Consider the following 20,240-nt stretch of genomic DNA (forward strand, 5'->3'; position numbering starts at 1 on the left):
GGTAAGCTGGTAGATGGAAATTATTTAGTCTTCTAACACTGACATCATACAAAAATTCTACTGTTTTCCAATATTCATTTTCCAAAAATTTGCAACCAACTAATTTTCCTTACGAGGCTGGAAAACAAGTTTATGATGCGATATAGAATAAAAAAGACCACCTACAAGGAAAAAAAAAAAAAACCCACCATGATATAAAATTCTGTTGATCAGAAGAGCTAAGGAATATTGTGACCCTTTATTGAGAAATACCTTATGTATTATAATGTAGACTATTCAAGACTCCCCAAGAAAATAAATACACACTTTTTATAAAGTATAAAAATCCAAATATATTCTCTAATCATACTCAGAAAGAAGACAGGGAACATGGGATAATTTCTTGGTTGATTTAGGACTTTCAGAGGACTTCAGAGTCCTTAGTCATTATTTTGACGCAGTTGATATACCTGCCATTTCACCTATTAGCTGTCCCCTTCCTTTCCTGACAAAGGTGCTAGTGGCTCCCCCCGCCTGGACAGTTCTGACATGATACATACCAACACTCTAAAAAGACCTCAAAAGAAATACTTTGGCGGCACCTGGGTGGCTCAGTCGTTGAGCGTCTGCCTTAGGCTCAGGTCATGATCCCAGGGTCCTGGGATCGAGCCCCGCAGGAAGCCTGCTTCTCCCTCCCCCACATCCCCTGCTTGTGTTCCCTCTCTCGCTGTGTCTCTCTCTGTCAAATAAATAAAATCTTATAAAAGAAAAGAAAAGAAATACTTTGGCCAGAGGTATATGAGTAGCTGTTCTCTCCTGCAGAGTTAGCACTGGGCACAGCAATAGACTAGATTAAATTTCTATGGTAGGAAGTAGGTTTAATTACTAGTTTGTTGACTCTATCTCATATAAAAACATACTACAGAAAGTATAAAGATGAATTAAGTCTGATAATTTAAATTTACTGGTCATTTTAATTCCAGACAGAAGACAGTTTACTACAAAAAGTTACCTGTCCTTAAAGTTACCTTATATAAAATTTAGTCTTATTCATAATTTTAATTCAAAATCAAGTCAATTTGACATATACTTAGGAAAGGGACAACTGAAACTTCTCCCAGGTTTTTTACTGCCTTTTTCTGTGTATGGTTTTTATTTGTTTGTTTGTTTATAAACACTCTTTTCAACTATTCTCATAGAATTTGGAAGAGTAGAAAATGTATATAGATATAATGGAACCTATAATAAAAATATTCCCCTGATAATTAAAAGTTTTCTCTAAAAGAAGTTTCTAGAATATTCCATGGCATGTTTCATACATATTCAACACATACTACATACTTATTTAAAAGATTATATATCATTTCAAACTGAAAATTTTGAAATATAGTGACTACCTTTCCCTTTCTTCGCCAGTCTCATCCAAGACCCATGCATATGCAAACGAAGCTTTGCCAGCCTTTTTAGACTCTTGTTCATACTTATGCATAGTTCTTTTGTTTACATTACCCAGAAGATAAAGCATATGGCCCATCAGAGTACTTTTCCCAGCATCAACATGACCTACGGAAAATTGATTCAGGATTAATACTTGGTACATTTTCAGACGCTGTTCACATTGAGGCATTGCATGAATATGTAATCCAATAGTTCATGTCAGTGTTTAGAGTAATAAATACCAATGTTTATCAAATGACAGTTAAAATAAGTGGAGAAAAAAAGAGTGTCTTTTTAGAGAGGGGGGACATTTCCTTGACTTTTGGACATTCAAAGTGTCAATAAGACGTGGCATTTTGGAAACATTCACAAAATTAAAATGCCACAAGCAAGTCTAATGACCTCCTTGGTAACTTGGCATTATTTCCCAAGGGTGACCAGAAAGCATTATGATGCGATGCCTCCTTGCTTGTGTCCATTTACACCCAGACAGAAACTCAGAGCGGGAACGAGTGTCCATGCTGCCACCAGGAAGTGGCCAGGCTAAGGCAGAGGCGACCAGGCACCCAGAGGAACAAAGGACATTACCGATAACCACCAAGTTGAGGAGCTGCTTCCCGCCCTGCCGCTTCTCCAGTTCCGCTTTGACATCTATTTGCTGCCTCAGCTTGCCAGACTTTTTCACCAGCGTTGGTGCTGAACTCTGCTCTTCTGATGTTTGAATGGTGTGGGATGGAAGAACTGATTTAGAAACAGTGTCAAGAACATCAGAAGCAGCAATGCCAGTTCCTTCACTAAGATGTCCTTTTTGAGGTGTGTGGAAACTGTGACCATTTTCTTCAGTTACTCTACAGAAAACAGAGATAGGAAAAAAAGTGTTTAAACCAACTCAACTGACATCCTATAAGGTCAGAAGGGCAGAGGAGTTGTCTCTTCTTATTCCTTACACTTGCAGACCAAAAATGATCTCTGCTAAGTGGCTAGTCTATCAAGGTGGAAATGATAAGTTAGCTAGACCCAAACCACGTAAATACAGATGTGGAGGATCCCAGGAGAAAAACAGTCCAGCAAACACTGAGATAAGAAGAAAATATCCTGTAAAATAACAGAATTCAGGGCCATAGCCTTAGCCATATAGTCCTATCAAAACAGATGGCATAATGGAGATATTTTGTAAAACCTGGAACTAAATGTGTTCCTAAAGATAAAGTAGTATTTTAAAAAAATAGTTTCATCCCTAACTCATTCTTCCAACAGGACAGAGACTTAACAATCTTTTTTGCTCAAACACTATCCTTAAGGGAGATAACTCTGTCTACATTTTCTTAATACTTTCAGCAAAGAAGTTTTTAATTCATTAATTCAACTAATACTTGATTTTCTAAAAACTACAACTTCTACTAGGCATTGATGCTGAGAAGAAAAGATGGAGATGAGAAATTTATCTACTAATCCCAAAAGCTTACAATCTAGTGAGGGACTCAAATATATAAAGTAGAAACCAGGCCATCTAGCATAACTTACTTGCTCTTTGATAATGATGATGCCCCCAAAAGTAAACACTGACCTTAGTTCATTAGCTCTTTGACCAATATCTACAGAAACTGTATCAGTGCTATCTAACCCATGAACAGCTATCAGCAATGTGATCGAATCAACCAGCCTACGATATACTTTACACTCCTTTCAGTGACACAGATAAATAGAAACAGGACAAAGAACAGGTTAAATTGCAAGTTATTAAGAATGAAACCAATCCTATTCAATTCAATTTGGAACTGACAAAGAATTACATACAAAAAGCAGTTTCTGTGAGAATAGTACATTATTTTCTTCTTGTCCACTGTACAAAAAACAGACTCATTTTTCCCTCTCAGGGCACTTTTATGTGCTGAACACTGACCCTTCATCCTAGTCCTCAGGAAAGAGTCCCATTAGTTATATTTGCAACTGCATTAAAAACCTCATACCCACTCCCCTTTTCTCTTGCTTTTGTAAATCCCTATTAACAATTTTGGTGTTCTTTGCTAACACCACATAGGCAGATTGGCTTCATCTAGATCCACAGGGAAAAAAATTTAAGTATGTGGAAACAGTCCAGTTCTTTTAAAGGATTCTAACAGGTTAAATTAAGTGAAATCTTAGACTATAATTTGCAAACATTCGAATGACCACAGCTAGTTCTAAAACCAAAACATGACAACTCTGCATTTAGACAAGCTGAAAAAAACCCTACAAATTATAACAAAAGTGTTCAACCAAAATAACTAGACATGGGCTCTGATTCTGCTCAGACCTGGGAGAAATCACAATTCTGATTTCAAATCTCTGTTTTTAGTTACAGAAGCTTTTCTTCAAAGGAAAGTTAAGTCCAGTGCAGAGAAGAGAGCCAAGCAGAATGGCTATGGCTGACAGCAGGTAGGGCCCTGAAGCTCAGCTGGCCCAGCAGTTGAAGGGATTCACAAAGCATGGCTCTGACTTGATCGTTTCATTTACAACTCAGTAAAATGAAAGGTTTGCTTTTCTCTTGGTTTTATGAAAACATTCAAATAAATCCTAGGTAAAATACAAATTAGTTCACTAAACTGTACAGTGTTAGAAGGAAGTGACCGAAGTAATTAGAAAAGCATCCTAGGTAAGTTTGTGCTTATTAAAAACTTCTACATATTACAAGGTGAAATTCAGTATTTTAAGGTTTTGAAAAATCTCTAGGATGAGACCTAAAAAGGCTGTAACTACTAACGGATATGAAAAAAAGAGTAAGTTGGTTGAATTTTTTTCAAGTGCTTTCTGATGCAATTTTGTAAACTTACCTATTATTATAAAATGACTACTCTGGTGTTTTTCCTAAACCATCTTTCCAAAAGTAGGAATATTTCTACATGAATCTACAGGCTTAACTTTTCTTCTTCATTTATTTAAATGAGACTGGGAAGCTAATTTAAATTTAAGAGTTTTTGTTCTCTATGCAAGGTTCTAACCATTTATACTTTTTCTAGAAAGGTATTTACCATCTTTAATATTAGTGAAGAAAAAGTTTGCTGTTTTAGTTTCTTCTAAGCAATGCATCACCCCTTTTTCATGAGCTGCCATTGGGAATCACACTATGTAGGTATTTATGATGCTGAAATCTTGACTCAGAAGTGTTTCATTAATCAAATCAGAATAACAGCCTAAGTATTATCCTTAGTATAAACTTCCTAAAAAATCCTATATAAGTATTTGACACAAATATAGCTTGGTCCTTAAGCAATATTATGCATTTCTGAGTATCCTGATCTGTACCTATAGACCTCTCATGTACTGATGACTTCTCTCCTAGAGCTGTAACAAAATATTGACTCACAGGCTGTTTTTCACCTTTACATTTTTCCAAGTTGGTTTGTTTGTTTTAAGATTTTATTTATGTATTTGACAGAGAGAGCCAGAGAGCACAAGCAGAGTAAACAATAGAAGGAGCGGGAGAAGAAGGTCCCCGCTGAGCAGGGAGCCCCATGACTCATCCCATGACCCTGAGACCATGACCTGAGCCGAAGGCAGACGCTTAACCAACTGAGCCACCCAGGCGCCCCTCCAAATTTATTTTTAAAATAAAATGTATTTCCCCAAGGACTCTGATCAATAAATAAACTATTCTATGAGAAGAAATATGATGATGAACATTAATGGTCCTTGTCCTCATGAAGCATATAGTCTTGTAAGGTTCTGAAAGGCTTGCATTACACTTGTGAAGTACAACAGAGTTAGGTTGTCAAGAATTATTTACTTGTACTTATTATTTTTTTCTTGATCATTTATTATCCATTATTTTTTATAATTACTTCCACAGATAACTATGCACTTACATCTAATATGATACATTAATTTGGGCTTATTTGCCCTAAAATTTCCAAAACCTTTTGCAGTAAGATTATAAAATTCTTAGAATAAGGAATTGCGCATTCTATTTATTTTTTTTCTCTCAATGGAAATAATCCCATTATAGGATTAAATGGTTCCCAAGACATAAGAATAATAAAGAAATTTATGATTCTAACTAACCCAACCCCAACTCAGAGAGAAAAGACATATATTAAGCTTTTGGTAATTAAATGAGGACTCAAAATTATTGTAATGGGATACATTTACCCAAATTAAAATGTCATTCATTTTAATTCATTAAATGTCACTCATTAAAATTTCATTCATCCATTCAACATACACTGAACACTTACTCTGTCCTGGATATGGAGTTCCTTCCTTCACTGAATTGGAATCTAAACAAAGTATTGCTTTTATAAAATAAAAAAAATTGAACTAAGTGATCATGAAGATTCTTCACAACCAAGACTCATGAAACTTCCATTAATTTAGATAGACGAATGTTGTAAGGGAGAAAAAAATAAGGCTGCTTAGTTTTTATTTCTTGAAATTTAAAAAAATCCTCTATTTTTTGTTTATATTTGATAACAGTGATTCTTATCTATCTAAATGACAGACAAAATATATGTAATTTGTAAGTAATGGATTTAAGTTAACTGTGCTGTTAAGTCTCAAGCAACCGATTTCCCTTGCCTACAAAACTCTTGGGAGGATCCTCGAGATTATAAGAACAAGTAAGTGCTACTAATGTAGCATCTATGATTTCTTACCAGATTTGAAATTCTAGGTATGTTTCATTTTATATTTTGTGCCTTTGTTCTAGTGATCCATTTAATTCAACCTGAAAATCTAAAAGAGTTTAAAGATTACAGTTATTGAGCACCTGGATGGCTCAGTTGTTAAGTGTCTGCCTTCAGCTCAGATCATGATCCCAAACTCCTGGGATCCAGCCCCGCAGCGGGCTCCCTGCTCAGCGGGAAACCTGCTTCCCCCCTCTCCCACTTCCCCTGCTTGTGTTCCCTATCTCACTGTCTCGCTCTCTGTCAAATAAATAAATAAAATCTTAAAAAAAAAAGTAAAGATCATAGTTAGAAGAAAATTTTTAATTAATGATTACATGATTCGCCAACCACATTTAATTCCCACACACTGCTTACCTACGCCATCTAGTGGTAGAAGGATTCCCTAGCTCAGAGTGCTAGATTTCACAAAATAGAGGGTTTTTGCTAAAAATTAATTAATATGAGGAAACTGACAGTGTATTAGATTAAGTAACATGCATATTTAGTATCAAGCCTAATTTCTCATCCCCTTCTTTGTACCTTGTCACACTGAGGACCCATGATACTTCAACCTTACTGACACATCATGCAAAATTTATTAAAATAGATTCTCTTTCTTATAGTCGAGTGGAAGACAATACCAATTTCCAAAAAAAAAGATGGGGAAGGGCTTAAGAACTTACCCAGGCACTTCGAATCCCATAGTTTGCTTCTTTCCAGACACAGTCATTTTAGCAACTTTTGGCACAATTTCAGATTCACTTCGAGATGACTGGGAGTCTACTGATTTTCCTAATTAGAGAGTAAAATGTAAAAGGCTAATTAATTAAGGCTGATTTCTAAAAAATTTGTTACACATTATATATTACATAAATATATAACATGATAATTAAGTTTTATAGAATTTATATCTTTATACATATTCTTTTCTCTAAAAAAACTTAAGTGAAAATTAAAATGTTGAAATTCTTTTGTCACCCTATATTCTGGGAAATCCCCTACTATTGGGACTCTGCTATGCTTAACCTCCACCAAATCTCTTCCTAATTTTGAACTGACTCTTAAGTTTCAGTATTAAGAGGCCACAAGGTGGTTTCTGCACTGAGCCTAGCTCTGACAGAATACCTAGGCCCTAGGTCCCTGTCTCCTACCACGCCCTTTCACACTACTAAAATTGTTTGGTCAGTTAGCAGATGGCTAAGCTATTTTTAATCCCGTGATACCTATAAACTGATGAGCAAGTTAAGAGGCTGCTGAATTGTGCTGGACACTATATATTTTACTTGCGCACAATACTAGGCTTAGTAAGATATTTGATATCTAACAAGAATATGGGGGAAGAGGTCAATACAGAAAGAGTGAATTAAGAACAAGATCAATTATGAGGGGCTCCTGGGTGGCTCAGTCGTTAAGCATCTGCCTTCGGCTCAGGTCATGATCCCAGGGTCCTGGGATCAAGCCCCGCATCGGGCTCCCTGCTCGGCAGGAAGCCTGCTTCTCCCTCTCCCACTCCCCCTGCTTGTGTTCCCTCTCTTGCTGTGTCTCTCTCTGTCAAATAAATAAATAAAATCTGGAAAAAAAAAAAAAGAACAAGATCAATTATGAGCTAGATCAAAGACTTTTATGCATCTGATCCTTTAAAAAATATACCTGTGATTCATGGAATTCTTTAGAATGTATCTTTATAATTTTCAGTAATATTACCAGTCCACTTAAAACTGGAAACTGCACATTACACTGGTAAATATATATACATAAATTACTTTTTAAATTGGAAAAGATAAATTAATGTATATAATGCATACAAAATGTTTACTATTTGCCTTCTATATGCCAAGCACTATGTTGGAAATATAATGGTGAACAAAAGCAGACATAATCTCTGTGCTTAGAGAGCTTACATCTAATGGAGAAAGTGCACTAACTGACCAAAAATAAAACTGTTGTTAGTGTTAGAATGTGTACATGGTGTCATAAGGTTTGGTGATAGGGCACACAAATTAGAGAGCTTCCTCGGGAAAGTTAAGAGTTGAGCAATGATGCAAAAATGAGTAGGAATGACCTACAAAGAAAGGAAGAGTACTGTGAACAGAGAGAGTAGTTTGCACAGCGACTATTGTGGGAGGCAGCACGGGACCTCAGAGGAAGTAAAAGCAGAAGGGAAAGGGAACATAGCTCACTAACTGAGGCTAAAGCTGGGGCAGTGGTCAGGCCATGCCACACAGATCCTAACACTTGTTCTAACAAAATCGGAAGCCACCAAAACGATATAAGCGACAGGAAGAAGAAAGAGGGGAGAAGACAGAGTCAAGCTCAAGGAGAAGTGCGAGCTGGAGCATCTATCTGTGATTCATCAGCACATAATTAGTAGTTGAAGGCACAGACCTAAGTGAGATCACAGAGCAAGTGAATATAGAGTAAGAACAGAAGTAGTCCTAGGACAGGGCCTTGAAAGAAATCCAGCCTTTAATCACAAGATAGAGGACACTGAGCCTGCAAAAGGGTAACTGAGGAAGGCGGGTGGGGGTGCCAAGGAAACCAGGGGAAGAGTGTTTGATGGAGCTGGCACCACCCGAGTCTGGGGAAACATTCACTAGTGACATGATCGTTTCAAATAAAGGTCATTGGTAGAGTTAGTAAGAGCCATCTGAGAGAAGTGAGAGAAGGAAAAGCAAGAATGGGTTAAAAAAAAAAAATGAAGATGAGAAAACAGAGGAAGTACCTGGCCACAATCTCTTATTTGTAATTCCAAAGCCCGAAAGCTCTGGAAAATTAAGGTTTTTGCTTTATTTTAATTTGGAAGCAAAACCTGACCTGGACTGACATGAAGGCTATTTGTAGCCCTTATTTATCCCACTTAGAGTGAAAAATCATACATTTCAAGGTCAGAAATCATCATGTGATGATCACAGGGTGCTGCCCCCCATCCCACTGAGGTTATCATACCATAGGTAGTACGTACATGGTAATGCTTTCCTAAATCTCAAAACTTCTGATTTCTGAGTTAAATATGGTCCCAAAGGCTTTAGATGAGAGATTACAGATATGTGCAAATGACTCACTTAAAAAGTTTGACTGGGAGGGCTATGGTAGAATGGTAGGAAAAGAGTCAGCTGATAGGATAGAACTGAGAGGGACTGGTTGAAAAAATTAGGAAGAGAAAAGATCACATTAGATATTTTAGAATTCCTGAAGGCAGAAAGGGATGGGATGTGAAGCACAGGCTGAGTCTAAAAACTAAGATAGGCGAAGGGCTCTTTTGACTGTAATAGGAAGTAGGTTTGTGTGTTGAGGAGGTGGAAGATGAAAATTCCTAATGGTTAGCTTCTATTTTCACTGTAACAAGGAGCCAGTTACCTGGTGAGACTGAGGGTGAACAAGGAAAGTAAAAAGACCGGTGAAGCAAACAGTTTTCAATAATTGTTGCACAAAGGGGAATTGTTGGACAGTATTGAAGGCCCACTTAAGATCTATGATAACACCTAAAACTAATGTAACATTTGGGTCAACTAAAATAAAAACATCTTTTAAAAAGATCTATGATAATACATTTATAAGGGAATCAATCTGCCTTTCTTTGTGACCCGATCTCATCTAGCAATTTAGGAACAGGCACAGAGAAGACATTAAGTGCTTCATTCAGGGTTACCCAACAGGTGCAAGGAGAAAGCAAAGAAATAAGGCAGTTAAAGGTATTGGCAAAATGGGAGGAAAAGTTATTGAGATTTTTTTTTCCCGATATGGACCTCAGTTTTCCCAGAGTAAAGTAGGTAGAATTATACCTACTCTGCATGGTTGTTATGAAGGCAAAAGAGCATGTAAGCACCTAACAGGAGAGCATGCGAGAGTGAGTGCCCATAGCAGGGCCAGATTGGCTTTCTAGAATGCAGATCTCTAAACATTAGAAGTGGCTGGTATTAAGTGCAAGTAATAGAGAGTAAACTGAGGTTATTGTCCAAAAAAGAGATCGAAGATACCTTGCAAAAGCAACAGAGATCATCTCATGTCTTCAAAATGTAAACTCTTAGGGGTTAATCATTAATCACGAATCCGAAGTGGGATTAAACAAATAAAATGACAAAGGAAGAGTACTAACGCACTGGGATAAAGAGAAGAGGTCCATAGGTCAAGAGAAGTGGTCGTGGTCAGAACAGGACTGTGAATTCGCAATTCTGGAGGAGGGGAATTAGAGTGAATTGCTGAGGAGGTGAAGGTCACTGGAAATCAAGTGGTCAAGGAACTCAAAGTCCAGGTGTAGCATTTGTTGGTGTTTTTCCACATCGATGCACAAGTAAGCTATGATCATCAAGAGCTGAGGGTGAGAAGAAAACTGTAAGCCAGATGCCAGTATTCAATGACTAAAGAGGACATGAGGTTGCTCAGTAAATGATAGCAGTGAGAGGATTAACGAACAGATGATTTTGGCAAAAGACAGGAATTTCAAAGGAGCAAAAACTTCAGGAAAAAAAAAAGGATGCAGAAATAATGGGATGGAAAAGGCAAAAAGAACAAAGTTGACGTTCCAGACCCTGAGGTTTGAGAGAACATAAGTGAAGTAAGGCAAGGAGTGGAAAAACCACTCAGAAAACAGATTGAGAATTACAGAGGGGTTTGATTTTTATGAAAAAAGCAGTTTCAGAGTTATAGCAAAAGTAGAGAGGAGTCACAGATGAGACAGGGATAAAAAAGGAGGACACACAGCACTGATGATGGTGATGATGATGGTGGTGGTGGTGTGTGTAGGTAGGGAGGACATCATAAGACAGGAAAAGAGGCATGGTGGATTTTGGCCTCTGTCAAAAGAATAGGGGGAAAAAACCCATAAAGCACAGAATGTCTCGATCCAGGCTAGCCAGGACTAATTCTCACTTCTTACACATTTAGTACATTGAAAAACTGTAATTTTGACTTAAAAAAAAAAAACTAAAATTAAAATGACAAAGAAGGTCTTAAAAGTACAAAAATCACAATATGATCCTATATTTCTGGGGATATAATAAATATATATTCTTTTCATTTCTAGTGATTATCTATAAGACATCAAACACAAGATGCAGTATTTCAAAAATTCAATTAAATGAAAGCCTTTTTTTTCTCAGGGTAAAATAAGTCTAGTATTATAGATCTGAATATCACCCATTAAAGCAGTAGTTCTGAAATCTTTTTATTTAGGTCACACACACCTCCCTTTGAAAAAGCTCACAAAAACAATGGGACACGCTTGCCAGAAAAATGTACCAAACACATAAAATTTTGCATGCTATTTCAAGGGGTTCAATAATTCCAACTCTAGAACCCTCCCTTTGAGAGATAAACTTGACTTGGGCTATTTTGGAAATATGTTAATTTCAATTTTGTGTTATCCACAAAGAAAAAAGATACACTCAGTAAATTTTCCACTGAGCTGTTGTCAACAGCAATGTGATACACTTCCACTTATCCAACCACATTACAAAGTTCCCCTCATAATCACCATCACACTGATGCCAGGCAAAATCTACAAATAGGTCAGAAGTGAACTAATAACTAAAATAACCAGTCACGGATCACTAAGAGATACATATGAGTATTTGAATCCTCCATCACATAAAAATATGAAATGTTTACTCTGTTCTCCAATCTTCCCCAACCAACTAGAAATTCATTCACTGCATAATAACCTCAAAAAACTGAGCATTAAATTTTCAGGAAGCCCCCAAAAATGTCAGTATGGAATGAATACTTGCAGAGAAAAAAAGGGGAGATTCTGGTTCCTGCTCTGCCACTAGTTAGCTACTACTCCCTTACACCTTAAGCAGTTCCCTTAATTTCGCTAGCTTCAGTTTTCTCATCTACAGATCTTCCTCAAACTACAGTGGGGTCAAGTCCCAATAAAGCCATCATAAGCTGAAAGTATCATAAGCTGAAAATGCATTTAATACACCTAACCTACAGAACTTCACAGCTTAGCCTAGCCTACTTTAAATATGCTCAGAACATTTACATTGGCCTACAGTTGGGAAAACTCATCTAATGCAAAGCCTGCTTTTTAGTAAAGTGTTGAATACTGTACTGAAAGTGAAAAACAGAATGGCTGTGTGGGTACAGAATGGCTGTAAGCATATTGGCTGTTGACCCCCATGATCAGGTGACTGATTGGAAGCTGCAGCTCACAGCCACTGCCCAGCATCATGAGGGAAGATCGCATCACATTAAAATCTGCGTAAAGATCAAAATTCAAAAATTCAAGGTACGGTTGCTACTGAATGCGTATGACGCCAGCACCACTGTGAAGTCAAAACATCTAAGTAGAACCATTGTAAGTGGGGGACCGCCTGTTACAATGAAATAAATGATTTCTAGTCCAGTATATGTCTCTGACTCCCAAACCACTGAAATGATTTTCAAATCAAATAGCCCATTAGGAGGTAAAAGTAAAATGTGCCATTCCAAAGGAAAATAATCAATGTCCTCCCTCAAGTCATGTAAAACCCAATCACAAAAAGATATGCATTCTGAAGATTCACATATTAGTGACTAGTGTTCAGTCTCTAGGAGGACGGAGAGAATCGATCATCATTTTGACTTTTCATTCAGATGAAAAAAACAGCTTATCCAGTTGATCAAGCCTAACCTGCTTATTTTATAGATCAAAAAATGACACAAGGAAATAAAGTGACTTCACAGTAAGTGGCAAGACCCACACTTAATCATCTCACCCTACCTGTCCAATTCATCATTCTCATACTCCAGTTATCTCTAAAGCAAAGCCTTCTTTTGTCCCTGTAGTTATTCCTTGACGGGCTGCTTCCTCCAGGGCTCCACCGCTTCCTTTCCAGACTGAGATCTAAAGAGCAGTGTCTAAGTTTTCTCTTAAATACAAAATTATCTAGGCCCCTTGTCCTGAAGATCTTTTTCATTGTGTATGCCTTTGTAAAGGATACAAAGCTCAATTTCCCCAGCACCACACAACTGTCATACTCTTCCTGAATTTACTGAAAACGTAAGCTTGCATATCCACGAGATCCACCTGCCTCTGATTTACTCCTTTGGTCTTAAGGCACACTCAATAATAGACGACCAGCTGTTGGGAGGGTAGAAACTGTCTTATACATATGTTCACATAGTCCACAGCACATAACAACAGTGTTCTGCCCACAACAAACATTTAATAGAGTTTATTGATTAACCCCTAAGAGTTTACATTTTGAAGATATGAAATGATCTCTATTGCTTTTGCAAGTTATCTTCGATCTCTTCTTTGGACAATAACCTCAGTTTACTCTCTACTACTTGCACTTAATACCAGCCACTTCCTAATGTTTGGAGATCTGCATTCTAGAAAGTCAATCTGGCCCTGCTATGGGCACTCTCGCATGCTCTCCTGCTAGGTGCTTACATGCTCTTTTGCCTTCATAACAACCATGCAGAGTAGGTATAATTCTACCTACTTTACTTTAAGAAAACTGAGGTCCATATCAGTTGATCTGACAAAGGCTATACAACCTTGGCCTGTGATATAACTGGGTTTAAAAAAAAAGATATGAGGGCGCCTGGGTGGCTCAGTTGGTTAAGCGACTGCCTTCGGCTCAGGTCATGATCCTGGAGTCCCAGGATCGAGTCCCGCATCGGGCTCCCTGCTCAGCAGGGAGTCTGCTTCTCCCTCTGACCCTCCCCCATCTCATGCTCTATCTCATTCTCTCTCTCAAATAAATAAATAAAATCTTTAAAAAAAATAAAAAATTTTAAAAAATTAAAAAAGATATGAATCGCACGGTGGCTATTCACAAAGGGCTTATACACTACCCTGAGAGTTAATTATAAAAGTGGTAGAGATGAGTTAAAGAAACAATAAGCAAGAGAATTCAAAGTATGCACCTAATTAGGAAGTCTCAACAAATGAAATCTGACATGACCCTGAAAAAGAAAGAGGAGGCAAAACTAATTTGAGAAAAAGCCTATTTAAGGGTCCAGGTAAAAAAATCTGAAAAAGATTGGGTTTTGTCATAGACCAACAGTAACACAAAAGTGTACTTTACCTTTAGATTGAGCCCAGGTTTTTGGTTCTTTTGTTTTTTGGGTTTTTTGTTTTTTTTTGTTTTTTTTTAATCTGCTTAAGTGTCATGCAACTTTCAAGAGTACATAACAAAAACAACAACAACAAAAAGAATGATCCAGTAGTACAAAATCCAAAGGGACTATTTTGGGAAGAAACAAGCCAAGGTGATGCTGAAGTTCATCTGGAAGAGTAAATGTGAGAGAATGACCAATAAAATTTTTAAATTAAGAATAATAATAGGGGACTTGAACTACCAGATATCAAGACCTTCTCCTATAAAGCTGGAGTAAATTAAAATGGGGCATAAGAATAGCTTGATGAATGAGAATAGAGCAACTGCAAATGTACCAATAGGAATATATTTATATTTTTTATACATAAGAATAGCATTTGAGTATATAGAAAAATATGTAAGAATATATGGAGTGTTACAAATAGAAATTCAAAATATGCAAAGTGATATTTCAAATCAGTGGGAAAAAGATGGGTTATTCCATGTTGTTGGGAATATTGGCCATTCATTTGAAAGAAATGTTCTATCATATGTCTATGGTGTATCATATATAAATTCTTTGTTGATCAAAGATATTAATATAAAGAAGAAAAATATAAAAACGTATTTATAGGGGTGCCTAGGTGGCTCAGTCAGTTAAGCGTCTATCTTCAGGTCAGGTCATGATCCCACGGTCCTGAGATAGAGCCCCACAACCACAACAGGCTCCCTGCTCAGCAGGAAGCCTGTTTCTCCCTTCCTCTCTGCCCCTCCCCCCTGCTTGTGGTGCTCTCTCTCTCTCCCCCTCTCAAATAAAATCTTTTAAAAATGCATTTCCTTTAAAAATATGTATTTATAGGGGCACCTGGGTGGCTCAGGTGGTTGAGCGACTGCCTTCGGCTCAGGTCATGATCCTGGAGTCCCAGGATCGAGTCCCGCATCGGGCTCCCTGCTCAGCAGGGAGTCTGCTTCTCCCTCTGACCCTCCTACCTCTCATGCTCTCTGTCTCTCATTCTCTCTCTCGCAAATAAATAAAATCTTAAAAAAAAAAAATTAAAAAAAATATGTATTTATAACAGTTAAGTAAGACTAACAAGTTTTATATAAAAATTTTAAAATTTCTCCATGATTAAAGATACCACAAGGAAACAAAGTATGTAGGGAAATATATACAAGGGGTTAAGATATATAGTAAAAGAGCTCCTACAAACCAACAAGAGAAAACAGCTCAGAAAGAAAAAAGTGAACAATAAAAGAACCAGGTCAAGATACACAAGTCAAAGAAAGGTATAGCAGAGGAAAGGGGAGACACGAATGGGAGGGGGACTGAGGGAGAGGAAGAGGGAGGACAGAGGGGGAGAGAGGACAGAAGAAAAAGTAGAAATATTTCTACTTTTTTATTAGCATCTAGAGTTGCCAAGGGAAAGAGGAAGAAGAGTGCTATCTGACCCTGTTGGCAAGAGCACAGCCTGGTGTACTTTTGGCAGAGAAAAGTGTGATAAAATAAAAAATTTTACTATGTACATTATATTTCTGGCAGTGTGTTCTACAGAAATATTAACAGGACTGTGCAACAGTGTATGAACAAGATTGTTTCCTGTGGTGCTGTCTGTAATGGCAAAAAAAAAGGTGGGTGTACATCAATAAGGGAGTGGTTAAACAAATTACAATGCATCTAAACAATTCAGATATAAAAGTGTAAACCTATACTCATGAAAAGGAAACCATGACACACACATTGTGGAAAAAGTAACTGCAATATTAAATAGCAAAGATGCTATATCACTATATTCTTGGCATTAAAAAGTCCACAAGAATGGAAGTGAACTTTTAAAAGTGATTATGTCTAGAGAGTGATATTAAAAAGGAAATAACTTTCATTTCTAAAATTTATATACTTCTGTGATACAACTATATTATTTTATAATTAAAAATGTTTAAGGGAAGGGGCACCTGGGTGGCTCAGTCCCTTAAGCATCTAATTTCAGCTCAGGTCACAATCTCAGAGTCCCAGGATCCAGCCTGCGTAGGGCTCCGTACTCAGCAGGGAGTCTGCTGCCCCACCCCCAGTTTGTGTGCTCTCTCTAATAAATAAAATTTTTTTAAAAATGTTGAAATGAAAAGCATACAAATTAAAACAAATACTTCAAAACACTAAAAACTTCTTTCTACAGTATTCTTCAGAGATGCTCTTGATTTTTCTTAAAAGTTAATAAAGTAAAATCCTCCTTGACAGTAACACGTAGAATCAGCATACCACAACCCAAGCCCTTTCCATCAATGATCCTGAAGGCCACACTACTGAAAAGTCTGTGTTTGGAAACAAAAGTGCAAAGTTCATCCAGTCAGCCATTCAATGGCAACTATATATTCAGAATGCGCTACCAAGCTGAAAGAAATGCTCTCAACAGTTTTGCCTTTTGTGTTCGGCAAACCCCTTGTTTCCACTCTGAAGCTCCTTGACTGAAGCTCCTGCAAATTTTGTATTTCTCTATTTCTCCAACCTAAATATTTGATACTTCATATCATTTATACCTGTTTGCTGGTGGCTGAACTGAACAAACAGAATCATTTCCTGGCAGCTCTTTCTATGCTCTGACAAATTTCTAAAGGAGGAAGGGTGAAAACTAAAAGGGGATTATCAATGTAACTTCTCTGAAAGATATCATGGTAAAAATCTACCCCGCATGCCTCAGGTGCTCTAGAGCAGAATTTCCCAGCCGTGGTACTCCCGATAGTTGGGGCAGGAAATTTCTCTGCTGGGAGAGCTGACGCCCCCACCACAGGATGTTTAGCAGCATCCCCAAAGTGTCTACAGACATAGCCAAGTGTCCCCTTGTGGTCCAAAATCATCCCCCGTTGAGTACTGCTCTAGTTATTAGAAAAAGCATTAAATACATATTTTATACCCTATAAGCACCATCTCAAATGCATAGATCATCTCCTAACTCATCCTCTTGCCCAGAAAATGATCAGCTGCTTTATCCTGTCCAATCAAGCTTGAAACCCCACAGTTGATTTCTGATTCCCCCTTTTCTCAAAACCTCCATATACAATTAATACTAACTCTATTTACTTTTTCCTCATCAACATTTCTCAAATTTCTCCTTTTCTTTCCTTTGCCATCTATGTAGGTCAGGCCCTTAGGATCTCATGGCCGATTTACCTTTCAAGACTCATCTCTTCCCTACTACTCCCGTAAGTGGACTCGAATTTTCTGGCACAAATACACTCTTGTTTTCTCACATCCATGGCCATGGCCCAAGCTATTTCCATGTTCATGCAAATGCCATTATTTTCATGAAAATTATTAATACAAGGAAGCCAAGGCTTCTTGATAATGCAGGAATCACAGAAGCCAACTTCAGCACTGATGATCAAAGACTCTCAGATTCACCCTACAAAGATTTACTGACAGCCTATGAGGTAGAAACACCGGTGTCCTCTGTGTAACTGGCAACAGAATAAAGTACCTGTAGATACAGTTGCACACTTTCATGTTCCCACAGGAGAACCCCCATAACCACTCCATGTCAAAATCCTCCAATTTACCATTCAGAGTTTGGTAAAGTAGGTAAGACATGGTCTCTGCTGCAAAACAGCCTAGGTGCAATCCAGGCTCTGCTACTAACAATGTGACTTCCAGTGAGTTATTTAACTTCTTTCTGTGCCTAGGTTCCTTACCTACAAAATAACAATAATAGAATCTACCTGATAGACAGATGTTACAAGATTTAAATAAGTCAATACACGTAAAGTGCTTAGAGCAACGCCTGACATATATTAAGTATTCAGTGCTGCAGAGTAATGCCAGAAAGCAGCATAGTCTGTGAGTCTCTGATATCACCAAAATATCAACTTCCTTTTCCTCATTTGATACCAGGGAGTCCACAGACACTATTACTCTGGCAATCACAAATTAATTAATGATGGGGAGAAGAAATATGCCAACTGTGTGACACTGTGCTAGGTACTAGGATAAACAGATGACATAATAATAATGACCTAATTCCTATCCTCAAGAAACAGAAGTCTACTAGAGGTAACACACATATTACCACGTGAACTGCGACAATGCAGGCACAATGAGTGTACAGGAAAGGTGCTGAACCACCCACACTGAAAGAATTAGGCAAGGTTTCCTTTAAAACATTCCTAATGAATCTTGGAGGACAAAATAAGGAAAAGGGGATTGGGAAATAAGACACAATGCCTGAAACATATATGACTGCTGGCAGATCAGCATGGCTGGGACATAGGGAAAGAGGTTAATGGGTAAGACGTAAGAAAACCAGGAAACACATTTAGGGCCACGTATAACATTTAGGAATTTAACTTGACTTTGAAATATAAGAAGACCCACTAACAGAATTAAAGTATTGGAGTAAAATATCAGAGCTTTTAAAAAATCTACTCTGACCACAGCATGGAAAATGGACTGTGAAGTCAAGACTGGAGAGAGAACAGAAGACTTGTCCCAATACGTGTAAGAAATGTTATGCACTGACCAAACAGAATGATGGAGACAACGAAAGGGATATCCAAACTATTACAGGGTAAAATCAGAACTACTTGATGCCTGGATGTATGTAGGCAGGTGAGACAAGTAACAGTTCCCAAATTTTCCAGCAAGGAAGAAAGAGCAGATGGTTATGTCATTACCAAACAGAAAACACATTCCCGAGAACTAAAAGAAATCTGTTATCAGGGTCTTGCTTCTCTTGATTGGTCCTTTCATCAAGTCAAAATTACAACAGTCCATAGAGAAACTGCTTCCTCCTAAATAGACGGGGATTGCCACCAAATTATTTTTTTAAACACTGCTTAGATACTATCTCGAGTCTTTAGAGTTTTGCAAGTTAAATTATAACATGTTCTTGGCACTGGTGACACAAAGATGAGTAACGGTCTCTGTTTTCAGGTAACTTTCATTCTAAATGTGATGAACATGTAGACAGACATGACTGAAAGAAAATACAAACAAAGAAATTAAAGAGAATTTTGCAGGAGACAAGTGCTATGACTACAGTTGAGCAAGTACCATAGCACAGGGAGTGAGTAAGAGGAAACAGGCAGGAGAAGAAAATACATCCATACATCGTGATGATGAATTAAATGTCAGGGAGGCAAAAAATCGAGATCTTAATCCCAAGGACTCTAAATTAGATATGAATATAGAACACATTGTGTCTGAGATTCTTTCAAGGCAAAGAGAAATTGGGTAGAAACCTGGATAAACACAGGAAGCAAGTTACGACCTGGGAACTGATGAGGTAGCTTACAGAAAGGGAAGGCTGAAAAGGCAGGCAGGCAGGCAATGGAGGAACTCAGACTAATAAAGGGGTAGGCAGAAAATAAGCATTCGCATTTCTTGTAGAATCCTTACATGGAATCTAGATTCATGGAGTCAGGTAATTTTGTGGGCTGTATTTTTAGAAGTCATGTGGTCTAGTCCCTCATTTTACAAATGAAAAATTTAAGTAGATTTCTAAAGATCACATGCCTATATTAATGGAAATTTTGCTTCTTTTCTCTGGGCTGCTTCCAAGGCACATTCCCCTTTCCCCTGTTTCTGGATGCACCTCCTCCAAACTTCATGAGCTTGATTTTCCCAAGATTATTGAACCAAGTTTATTCTGAAGTTAAATGTATACAGGGCGCCTGGGTGGCTCAGTTGGTTGAGCGACTGCCTTCGGCTCAGGTCATGATCCTGGAGTCCCTGGATCGAGTCCCACATTGGGCTCCCTGCTCGGTGAGGAGCCTGCTTCTCCCTCTAACCCTCCCCCATCTCATGTACTCTCTCTCTCTCTCATTCTCACTCTCTCAAATAAATAAATAAATCTTTAAAAAAAAAAAAAAGTATACAGAAACTGCTCAGTCAAGTGTCTCTATAAACTGTTAATGCTTTGTCAAGATCATGATTTTGTGATTTTAGTGAGGTTAATCATTAGTATCTTCTCAAATGCTTCAGATAAGTTGTTAAAATCAGTAATTCTGATTTCCTTTAATGTTTGCATTTCAAAATCCCCAAAGAATCTATTTGGTTAGAGCCTAGTAGTTAAATCATTCTCTGCTTACCAAAGAAGTTTCTGTTTGATACAATTTTAAATTCCAATGGGAAACTGGAAGGGTAGGCTAGTCTTCCCCTAAT

At 37.6% G+C, this 20,240-nt stretch overlaps 1 protein-coding gene across 4 annotated transcripts in view; it reads right to left on the reverse strand.

The window, feature by feature from the left end:
• The window catches only part of HBS1L (HBS1 like translational GTPase), an 86,232-nt gene that overhangs the window by 29,002 nt on the left and 36,990 nt on the right, over positions 1 to 20,240 (reverse strand). For all 4 annotated transcript variants that reach the window (XM_045865588.1, XM_064598122.1, XM_045865589.3 and 1 more), the window contains 3 exons: positions 6,743 to 6,851; positions 2,005 to 2,264; positions 1,377 to 1,542 (listed from right to left, as the gene is read on the reverse strand). In XM_045865588.1, coding sequence (XP_045721544.1) covers positions 1,377 to 1,542; positions 2,005 to 2,264; positions 6,743 to 6,851 — 535 coding nt within the window. The remainder of the gene's footprint in view (positions 1 to 1,376; positions 1,543 to 2,004; positions 2,265 to 6,742; positions 6,852 to 20,240) is intronic.

The sequence above is a fragment of the Mirounga angustirostris genome, unplaced genomic scaffold (assembly GCF_029215605.1).
Source record: "Mirounga angustirostris isolate CCGP_5_RB_7025 unplaced genomic scaffold, mMirAng1.0.hap1 SCAF_8, whole genome shotgun sequence".
NCBI classification, from domain to species: Eukaryota; Metazoa; Chordata; class Mammalia; order Carnivora; family Phocidae; genus Mirounga; species Mirounga angustirostris.